The 11,878-nt window shown below is 40.7% G+C and overlaps 1 protein-coding gene across 1 annotated transcript; it reads right to left on the bottom strand.

The window, feature by feature from the left end:
* Window positions 1-4,186: 4,186 nt before the first annotated feature.
* On the bottom strand, window positions 4,187-11,534 carry LOC137925296 (zinc finger protein 286A-like). The gene is made up of 8 exons (XM_068768727.1): window positions 11,371-11,534; window positions 11,197-11,300; window positions 10,135-10,794; window positions 9,628-9,721; window positions 5,671-5,791; window positions 5,295-5,379; window positions 4,733-5,213; window positions 4,187-4,275 (listed from the first exon to the last, which is right to left on the bottom strand). Exons 1-7 carry the CDS (start codon window positions 11,473-11,475, stop codon window positions 4,733-4,735), a joined length of 1,650 nt encoding a protein of 549 aa, XP_068624828.1. The 5' UTR covers window positions 11,476-11,534; the 3' UTR covers window positions 4,187-4,275.
* Between the last annotated feature and the right edge of the window lie 344 nt (window positions 11,535-11,878).

Below are 11,878 nucleotides of genomic sequence, written 5' to 3'. Positions count from 1 at the left end.
CGCGCGATTGTCGGAACCCTTTATCATATTAGTTTGATTCCGCACAGAACAGCCAAGCGGTTTGCGTCACGGAGCAGTGTTGCATTTCAACGAGGATAGAGGACATCTCTACTTCCAAAAGGTTCTCAGCTGAGTAGAGCTTGGTTCGGATGTATTTATTCGTTTACCGCATGAACACCAAACTAAGAATAACAAGTTTGTAGATATTTATCTCGTTATAGGTTTTTTATATATTAAATTTCTCAAAATTGCTGTAACTATCGAACCAATCAAGTGTAAATAAACTATGTATAAACTATGCATATATGAAACATTTCAGGTTTACATCGCCGGCACACGCCAGACGCCAGCAAATTTAAACATTTTTTTATTCAACATACGATGTATTGGATATCGTATTCTGCTCTGTTGCAATGATACCACGATAGGAAATGTTGGCTTGTATAATGTTACATACAGCCACGATGCAATCGAACAGCTCGGTATCCAATGCGGGTCGTGTTTCTTCAAATGGCGCGTATGAAGGAGTGGTGTCGAATATTGAACGTTTAATAACAAGTGGGTGAGAAAGTCGCCACAGATGGACATCATCTTTTAGTGACGCCAAGTTGTGTCTACCACTGGTTCAAATTATAAATGCTGCGCACCGGCGAGGAACAGGTGAAAGAAACTCAGCGGCACTACGTACATGTTTGTGTAAATAATGTTAAATTACATATTTGAAAACAGTTGATATAGCGCGGAGCTGAACACACTATTACTGAGGTGTGCTATCCTTCTATGAAGACATTTATAGTGTAATCATTTTTAACATACAAAAATCCTTTGTCTTATATAATTATTTATGTTATTATAATCTAGCAACAGTAGCATTCTATTTTTCATTTTTAAATTAGAGAACACCGGAGCCGTCGACTTCCTATTCGCATTGACGGACCGGAGCGAAAGCGAGCGGCTGGACACAGGTTGTTAGTGCTCTTGGATCCGAATTGTGGGAGTAAAGTTGAATTCGGTATCCAGCACAGAAATTAACAGCAAAATCAGCTAGCGAGCTTGACCGCTGCCATTGTGTTTGGATGAAAATTGGCCTGGCTTCCCATTCCTGGCCATCGAAAAGGGGGCAATTATGCGCACGATTGGTTTCTCACCCCCACCCTCTGAACGCAAACAGCACCTCTACACGCGCCAGCGGGCTGCAGCAGCTCGATGGAGATACATAACGGTCACATCAACCGGAAGCCGCATTCAGATGCTGTACTTTGATTTATGTGATGAGACTATTATTCATAATATCAACTATCACTTCACTAGTCGAGACGCGCTCACACCGGAAGACGGCAATTTATTTATCCGTTTATTTTTAACATCGGAGTTACACAATAACCGAAGGGTAAAGGCTTGGTACAGTCTGAACCCACATTTATGGACACCGCACTGTAGTAAAAATACATTATTTAAAAAGTAGCAAAACAAAAATGCTTTCTTATAATCAAACAATAAAAAAGAACAACTGGCCATACATAAATGCTCGTAAAGCTTTGTACGAATTATATTGAGATGTCGGAACCGCGTCGCCGATTGTGTGAATCCGACGTCACCGTCCGCGCGCGAACGCGTAAGGTGTTCTGTGAACGCGAGCTGCCTTCGGGCTGCGACCAAAACGACACTTCGTCTGATTACAAGCGCTTGCAAACCAACGCGGAGCTTATCAAGTGCTTGTACACGCGTTTGAATTAGACGCTTGTTGAGGTTTAGCAAACGCCTGGTAACCTCAGATCAGGAGTGAGCAACCTTTTCAATCAATGGCCAATTTAAATTTTAAATTTTTTCGGCGGTGTGCACATAACGTACTTATCAATTATTTACAAAACTTTATTTGAAATAGACATTACAATAAAAAACATGAAGTTAAAAAAGAGATTTCACGTACAAATTTTAATTCAAAAAGGTAAAATAAAAGGAAAAGAAAAGAAATACTAAATTATTTGCAATTTGTAATGAGAAGTTTGGCACAGTTTTTTCGATACAAGTTGATTGATGTAAGGCTCGAATTAGTGAGGTAGCTACAGGTATGCAGCTCTAATCGTGCCTCCCTCAGTCGATGGTTATTCTTGATTATTTGTTTCGGTTTAATATGTAATAGCATTTTATTACAAGTAATTTTATAACAATATATTGATGAGGGATTATCTATAAAATAAATTCAATGTCCGACATACTTGGCGGACCGCATAGGCATGTTTAAAGATACGCGGGCCAGTTGTTGCTCACCTCTGCCTTAGATGTTTTAGAAGACGAGAAGTTCTCTATGCTGCAATGAAATACTGTTGTGCGAAGTGAACTGTATAACTATTCCAGACCGAAAGCTTGTGTTGACAAAATGACATGTCCATTTCTACACCTGCGAGAATAATATTATATTATAAAGGATTTCGTGCGTCGATGGGTGCGGCGATGTCGTTGAAGGCGAGTCGTGTATTCAACAAGACGAAGGTGCAAAGGAAAGACTTCGACCAAGACTCGCCATCGTCGGGCTCCGCGGGTTAACATTTAGTTCGATCGTGTGCAGCTTGCACTGTAGAGCCGGAGTGTTATAAACAACCACGAAACCAGCTAGTAACCGCCAATGACTCAGTTCGTGCAGCCAGTTTCATTGTTCTCGTCTGCAGCTACATGCGCTGCACTGGTTGGCAGCTAGTGAAGGCTTCGGGGCTACTTGTTGGCTTGTGGCACTTTTAGCAAGAACATTGTTTTCCTGCCGACATTAACGTCATTGGCACGTGGTTCAGTCCAGACGGCGCCGCATGCCGCACAACCGCTGAGACAATGGATTTATTGTTCATTTATCAAACCCGATAGAAAATTATCGACCTCTTTTCAATAATTTTATTTAACAAAAATTACGAAATGCGTAGTGATGTAAAAATTTCTTATATATGCTCAAATTGAGACTTTTTTAGTACAGTAAAATAAATTAATCTTTTTCTGACATCGTTGTTCTCATTGTCCAGGATCGTGATCCCCAGGACACGAATCAATCTTCACCTTCCTTGTGTGCGCCACCTGCTCAGCAACCTTAGTGTAGCCAAGCATTGGTGGAAAAAATAAAAGACCAGATGCAGTGAATTTTTTTATTAGTTGTCAAGTCCCCGGAGCGACGCAGCGCTAGAGGTCCACTCACAAAGGACAAAAAACATGATATTTCCAGGAACTCAATTTCAAATTTTATCCACCAAACAATATTAAAAAGTACACAATTTTATTAAAAAATTAACTTAAATACAATTGGAATTTACACGCGGGTGCATACATATAATAGATCTTAAGGTTAAAAAAATATATTCGATCATATGTCACAGCAAAGTAACGTAAAGACGTGAGGTAGAGCGCGCGCGCGGAGCTGCGCCCAATTGTGGTGTGTTGTTATACCGCGGCGGGGCTGGTGGGGCTGGTGCGGCACAGTCCACAACCAAGTCCAATAGTAAGTCACAATACGGAGTTTACTCATTGAACGACAGCACGTGTCGCGTTGACGTACACTAAGTAGCTAATAAACTTTCTGAACGCACGACGGAAACATCATTACTTTGAATCTAAATAATAACAATACATAGATGCTATGTACTTCAAAACCGACGTTAGAACAGCAAATAATTGTTATTGGCAGATTGATATCATTATTTTAATAAAAAATACTATCTAAGACGATATGTATCGGCAGTAAAAAGAAACTTTAAACGTGTTTCGGAACGACACACGTTACAGTTTATTCCGGGCGTCAGCGTCACGTCAGCCGACACACACAGACACAGACCTCCCCCAAGGATCGGCACCGGCTAATAAATATAAACACAAACAATTTTATAATAAAAAAAAACATCAGTGCAAAAGAGTGAGAACAGACGCTCCCCGCGCACCGCAGCCCCAGGCGCCTGGCGCGACAGCTGCACACCGCCGCGCACAGCGACGCGCTGCACAGTTCGTAAGACTCATGTTTTACAGTTCACAACAATACATCGACTGCACGAATAAAACCACAGTAAATGTTCGGTGGTGCTGCGTGTTCGTCGAACGGATTTAACGCTCGACACAGCAGAAATGATCACGAGACACATCAGTGCGAGTATTCCGTGGTGCAGCCGCACTCGCAGGAGCGGAGATGCAATATTTTTCGTTTCGTTGCTATAAGTTTATTCCTTCAGAAGCCAACTGCAGCCGCCGCCGCACCCGCGAGTGGCGCTAGTGTGCGCCCGGCTCCTGTGCATCCAGCGCCATCTTACGAGAAGTTACAAAAACATAATAGTAATTCGTTTTTCGTTCACCGAAATAGTTTCGAAAAAAAAGTAAACAGTGGACCACTGCCTTTACTGAATAAAATTTTGTAAAGAAATGGTGAACTATGAGAATGGTGGTGCAAGGACTGCTTTTCTGTCATAGACACGACAAGAAAGGATCGCCGTTGTTGTCATACTGACTTTGGACTCGAGGTGACTGCATGTTAAGCATGTTAGCTTCTGGACCACTTTGATGCAGAAGCAATTGTAAGAATACACAATTATCCATTTTGGAATTGTTATGGTGACCACTTGTGTGCGGCATCACGAGAATGACGGCTGCGCCTAATGTAAACCAGCGTAACATGCAATGACCTGAGCTCTTGCGCCATGTCATCATGCAACTTAAAACTTAAAGCTCAGGCTCGACGGCGGTAGTCAGGTGGGCGGCGGGGTACCTATTCGGGCGCGTAGCAGCGGCTCTTGACGTGCATGGTGAGCAGGCCGCGCGAGACGAAGCCGCGGCCGCAGACGTCGCAGACGTAGGGCCGCGCGCCGCTGTGGTAGCGCTCGTGGATGATGAGCGTGGAGCGCTGGCTGAAGGCCTTGCCGCAGTGCGAGCACACGTGCGGCTTCTCGCCCGAGTGCACGCGCTCGTGCAGCGTCAGGTTGCACTTCTTGGCAAAGCCCTTGCCGCAGGTGTTGCACACGTTGGGCTTGTCGCCCGTGTGAATGCGAATGTGGTACTTGAGGTGCTCGGCGGAGGAGAGCGCCTTGCCGCACACGTTGCACAGGAAGTTGCGCTCGCCCGTGTGCGAGCGCAGGTGCCGGCGCAGCGAGTTGGTGTGCGCGAACTGGCGCGCGCACAGCCGGCAGCGCAGCGCCGCAGTCCGCACCGCCGCCTCCGGGTGCACCAGCGCGCGGTGCGACAGCATGCACCTGCGCACACACGGGAGTCTCACAGCTGCACCGCGCGTGGCTCGGTGCGTGAGCACACCGCGACCCGCCCCGCGCACTCACCGCATGTACACGAAGCTCTCGGGGCACAGGTCGCACACGAACCGCTTGTCGGCCAGCTCCACCACGTCCGACTCGTGGCTCAGACCTAGACGATCACCAAACAGCGTTAGATAGTGCCGGGACAAATATACTGACAATTCCCGTTGGAAAACAGAGAGTGATATTTTTGGTGAAACTCACCTATAGCCCTGCGCACTAAGTATACGGTTAATCATCATTATGCGCTGTCGCCTTCAACTGATCACTTGACTTTATAATTAGGAGCGACTTGATCGGTCCGAGGGAAAATAATGATTGACAACATTGTTAACGCGAACCATCAGTAGAAGCAACAAACAGCAGGCGTTGATGTCTGCGCCGAGCGGTGGTCGCTTACCGTGCCGGAACAGCTGGTAGGAGCCGCGGAAGGTCTTTTCGCAGAGGCGGCAGCGGAATGGCTGGCGGTCGCGCTCCCAGTGACGCCGCCAATGCGTCGGCCACTCGCCCGCCTGCAACATCTGCCAACAACAGACCGGGTTAGGTTGGCACGCACGCTATTAACAGCTCTGCTCAGCGATAACTTCTAGATTTAAGCCGTGACACCGGTTTAGCCCAAGCTCCGTCTCTCATACTGTCGCTACTCAACTAATACTATTACACTTGAAGCAGTGTTTTTGTTTCCGCTATTACTTAGGCCCCTCGTCCGCGGCGACTTTTTGCAGCGTTGCAGTATCGCCGCCGCGTGTCCCATCAATAGTCGCTAGCTGCACGCTCACGCCTGCGACTCAGCCGACAGCATCGCTATAAAAAGTCGCCGCGGGCAACGAGCCTTATGCTTAATGCAAGGGCTCATTTGTACCAAGTTATTTAACAAGTTCCGTGCCGCGGCAATTTTTGAAGATTTTCCATTCAGGCCACGGGGGCCGTATACGACCCACACTTTAAAAATTAAAAAAAGAGTCGTTTAACCTTCTAACTGCCAAGCTGTTTTGGCCATGCCTTACCCAGGTGCCAAATGGAAATATCAAGTGTAGGCTTTCCTTATGTGAAAATTTGGAATCTTTACATTCTACGATTGAATATATCACATCATGTATATCATTATGTACTGAGACCGCCGGCGACCTTCATGGCACTTAAAGGCAACAGAGTACTCGGTGTGCCATGAGGTCGCCGGCGGGTCACGTTTTTGTAACACAGAAAACATGATAGGTTCTAAAACATGCTGCAAATCGTATACCATCCCGTGATCCAGTTGCTAGGTGCCTAATGAAGCTAATAATTACCGGAGGGTCGGAAAAAAATAATATTCCTTAGATGTACAGATGAAAAATTGTGAGGTAGCCGGCGGCCCTCATGGCACCTATTGTTGGGTATCGTGAGGTAGCCGGCGGTCCTCATGGCACTTAAAAGGTTAAGACGTACACTTTACACTTTTTCAATACTGCAAAGCTATAATTAGCGGGAAAAAGTTATAAATTTTAATATGCTTTACGTAAGCGCACGTGTGATGAGATGTTATCTATATTCGGGCCTACAATTCATTTATTTTTCAATGAGAGCTGCAAATGGCCTGAACGGAAAGTGCAGCGGGGGTCGTATACGCCCCGCACGGCGTGGAATGTGTTAGCATGAACCTAATGGCTATGCGGCTAATTTCAGATTGGATTCTCTGATCAATATCACCGGAAGCCAACTTAGATCACGTCACCTCGTGACATCAGGACCCTACTCTCTACATAATGAAATATTACACAATGAGATTATTACACAATCACTTAAGGCGAGTCTTTCTACCGCTGAACTGAAGGAATGAAATGCATACACACTCGTCACTAAACCTGAATATTTCTTGGCACAAGACTATTTGTTCCTTTATTCATATTGTTATTCAAGTACGTCGTGAGGTCACAATTTGATAGAAACCAGTCAGATTTTGCTCCGATACTTAGACTTAAAGCTACAAGAGTTACAAACTATCCGTAATTTCAAAAATTAGTCAAAATGAATGTTTGTGACAAATGTAATACTTTTATATTATTATATGTGCTATTTATAATTTATACTAATATTATATTGAATGCTTTTATATTATATTAATATATGAGTTAATGATATATAATAAGGACAAACTTCTTTAAGGAATACATGTATGCGAAACATGCAAACGACTCCAAAGATTTCAAGCAGTGTTACCAACGAGAAAGCAGCTACTGTTACAATTAAAAGAAACGAAAAAGAGAAACACAGCAGTCATAAAACACGATAAACTATTAGGGAAGAAACACAGTAATAACCACCCGTAAAAAAGGAAAGGTGAAGAATCAGGATCTGCAAACTCCTCGTAACAATAGAACATCACTACCACCACTGCTAAACTAACATCAAACCCTGACAAGTCAAGCACCATAGGCAGCAACACACAGCAATAGCCTGGATCAGGAAGAAAATTAAAACACACGAGAAATAACCACCAGAGACACAAATTGGAGCTCAACACTACATTTAAAGAACAATAATCAAAACGTGAAAAAATTCGCCCAGAAATTATGAACACATCTACTAACTTCTTTACAATACTACATGAATGAAAAGAACTACACAAGCAACAAGCCTACCAGGATTCAACCTCTAAAGAGATAAACCAAGCTACGCAATATTCAAGGAAAGATAAAGCTCCACCAGCAGACAATATTACCAACGAGCTTATCATACTAAATAAACACCTCAAACGAATTCCCAGACACCTTTCGAATGAAGCACTACATAGTGAAATTACACAACCAAGAACACCATCACCGTCGGACAACGCCGGCCATTGTACTTTAACACGTTAAGGGAATAGAAACAACATTAATAAAACATTTACATAGTCTTGAGTAGAATAAGCATTCTAAAACAAAGGAATTGAACACACTTAGATTTAGTAAAATTACTTATGATAACAGAAAAGCCAAAATTAAATTAGAAAAGAAGGGTCCTTACCCTTCTTAATAAGAATATAAAGAGATGTCTGACAAGGTGAACACCTCACATTTGACCATTTCAGTAGTTCTGAAGGAGATCTTTTGTCAGTAAGATTAAGAAAATGCAGCCTGTTCATTAACAATGAAAACACATTTAAGATTCGCAGATGAATTGGCAATCCCCTCATCACAAAGTGAGGGCCAGCAGATATTGTTGAATAATGTAAAGTTATAATAAATAGGTAACAAGAAATTGTCAATAAGAATCACATTATGTTAATACCTACATACTACCGCAAAAGAAATTAGAAATGATTGGTAAAAAAATGGTCTGAAGAAAATTGTAAAAAAACAGTGAAACCAATATAATTATCAGGTGAAAACTTAGGGCTCTTACAAACACCCACTACATACAGCTCCAAAAGTGTGAGAACTCTATAAAAACAGTATACTAGGGAAAAGACAGTCTATTAGAATAAGAATTAACTTCATTAAAATCTTAACCAGAATATAGAACATTATAAAAACGATCAAAAAGCTTATGTAGAGTCGGACTGCCCACACAAAGGATGTGAAAAATGGACGAAACGAATAATTAACTGGTTCACAAATAAGAACAGAAAATGAAGCAAACCTTATAGATGTTGGGTTGAAAATCAAAACCGTAGCAGGTGGTACCCGATACAGGGTTGCAGTGAAATGACACCAGGTGGAGGAGGCCTTTGTTCATTAGTGAAAAGTAATTTATTTTAAGGACTGGTCATTATCATTTAATTCTGTTTACATCATTACTATAGTGTACACATATGAAATATCTTTGAATTATCACATAATAAGTTTTAAAAGTTTATATAACAAAAACTTGTAAACATGTCCTACAGCAATGTTAAGGATTTTAAGTGAAAATGAAGCTTGGGAATAAATTGCTTTACCACTATATAAAAGATATGATGAGTAATCTCAAAAAAAAAATTCTGGGTGATCAAACCACATCTGGGACCTCCATAGATTAAAGTCAGAGGATGCCATTGTATGAAAGCTCAATCTAACTCTAGATTGCAATGTAATCTGAAGTTACGAATTTCCTTTAGCAATAATTTAAAACTAACAACTTTACATTTTGCATTGATTGTTATTTATTTTTAGGACTTTAGCACTTCAACTAATTATTGATTTATGCATTAATAATTTTGGTAGCATTCAAGTAAATAACTCTAAATGATTAATACATGATTGACATCTGAGATATTAGTTTCTATTCTATTAAGCTCTGCTGGCGTTCTTCGAGTGAGGTATTATGTGGATAATAATATGAGTAAGTGAATGTGCTAACATTCAGGATTACACATATTCTTCATTTGAATTTTGGACTGCAGTTGACTGAATACCTTTTGGCAGCGTGGACATTTGAAAGGGTAGGCGGCGGGCTCTGGGGGCGCAGCAATCGGCGCATTGCGGTCCAACACGGGCGACGCGTGTGACCTGCAGCCACAGACCGGGAACAGTTCACAAGTGCACTCAATGGGCTACAAGCATGTTGCAATGATCCTCCTACTTACACATTTAGTAACACACAAATAATAATATTTACTATATTCTATGGTCGGCTAATGCCTATTTTAGAATCATATATAAATTAATGTTCATTATGTACTTTGTTTTGTGAGCTTTTATATACTATATATATACACAAAAAAACATTGTCATAGTTATTGATACATCTTTTGTTAAAAGAGTACATTATTTTTCATTTTGGCACTTACAATGAACAAACTGAACATGTGAATCACAGTAAAAGTAAAAAGATATTTCTCGAACAAATGTAATTGTCTTATTTTCTGTTTGCACTTTTGCAATGAGTGCACAAACAGTTTAATTCTGAACAACAAACTTACTTGTAATGTCTGATGATTTCCCTCTTGCCAGTGAACTTCTCAGAACAATTGCAGCACCGGTACATATCACGGGGTTTATCCTTTTTTCTTTTCTTGTTTTTATTGTCCAAGTCGTCTTCTGTTGTATCATCATCTACTTCTTTCTTTACTTTCTCCTCTTTGGTTTTTAAGTTAATTTTCTTTTCCTTTGTTGTAAACATAGTAATTGCAGGTTCTGGAATTGAGTCTATTAGTATCTCTACTTTTAACTTCCCTTTTCTCTTTTTTGTTGTTTTGTTTGTTTGAAATTCTCCATTATCATTGTTGCCATAACCATTTTCATTACTTTTAATTTCTTTAAGATTAAGCAATGACAAGTCCTCACTGTCATCAGAGAATGTACCATTTGTGGCTCCAACACTTTCAATGTCTGACAAATCATTTTCAGTCTTTACTGCAACTGGAGGTGAAGGTGGATTGGAAGGCTCAACTATTTCTTCCTTTTTCACTGTGATTGTCTCTCGTAAATCTATTGGTTTGTCCTGTTCTGTCTGCGTTCCTTGGTCATGGTAAAGATTAACATTAAAAGTAGTGGGGGGAGGTGAAGGTGACGGTTGCTTTACAGGATAGGTTTCCAAGTCACTAAGCGGGATACCAGATGCTATTAACAGAGTACGCAATCTGAAATAACCATAAAGAAATCTCTCAAGACATAGTTGTCATTTGTAATTACATACTAAGCAGTTACAGGCTTAGTGTTTAGGCTTGACAAAAAAAATCATATTTGTTAATCCTTGCAGATGAATGTAGAGTTCTATACAAGTATTTCTAATTGTTTATCTCAATGAAAACTTATATACGTAAGAATGCCTATCGATTTTCATGTAGGTTAGCGAAGCAGAAAGTACATTAATATGAAAAGATATTTTGTTAATTAAAAAAAATCATTTTTTAATAATTAAAGCACCTTTCGTAGCAACATTATATATTTTAAGTTGTTTACTAAACATTATGCGAAATTTCATAAAAAGCTTCTCTGCAGTTCGTGCATAAACCGATGTAAAAAATTGAAACAGATCTCACCTCGCCTGTACTTCAATAGCTTCGTTACAAAATTGGTAAAAGTCATTGACTTTGCAACTACATTTATCACAAATTCTCTTCGGCAGCCGATCGTCGCTCCGCACCTGCCGCAACCAAATTATTTAAAAAATATGCATCCTTTTATTTAAACAAAACTTTGTACGTATTTCATACCTTGATGGGCAAGTACGACATTTGTAAAAATAGCGCATTTTCTTCGTCGAATATATAATTATTAACAAATTTTGTCGAACAACATAGTCGGCAAATAGTTTCCATTATTTAAATGCATGTAAAGTGAACGCTCCACGATGTTTATGCTCATTCGTAAAGAGAGTGACGTACAGCAGCCATTTGTCAATATTGACCTTAGAGAGTCTAGTGTTACCAGCTCACAGTCGATCATTTTGAGAGACCTAAAATATTTACACATATACTAGTTATAGATAGGTAGGTATGGCAGCAGACTAGAGGGTGGGCGGAGAAGGCAGGCGAGGCACAGACTGCGCCAAACTTTTGATTAATGAATACAACATTTGTAAAGTTAACTTACTCGGTTAAATTACAAATATTCAAAACATTGAAACTTTACTTTCAAGACAATTTCTTCGCTCTTTTTATTCTTTGTAGCTTTAACGTATTCATATTTTCGCAATTTTTTCCTGTTGCACTGCATCTGCAT

Source organism: Battus philenor, unplaced genomic scaffold (assembly GCF_028537555.1).
Source record: "Battus philenor isolate CCGP_79_NKW_IND1 unplaced genomic scaffold, ilBatPhil1.0.hap1 SCAF_26, whole genome shotgun sequence".
In the NCBI taxonomy this organism is placed as follows: Eukaryota; Metazoa; Arthropoda; class Insecta; order Lepidoptera; family Papilionidae; genus Battus; species Battus philenor.
Note: the sequence above shows the minus strand (reverse complement) of the source record. Positions and strands in the feature narration are given on the sequence as shown.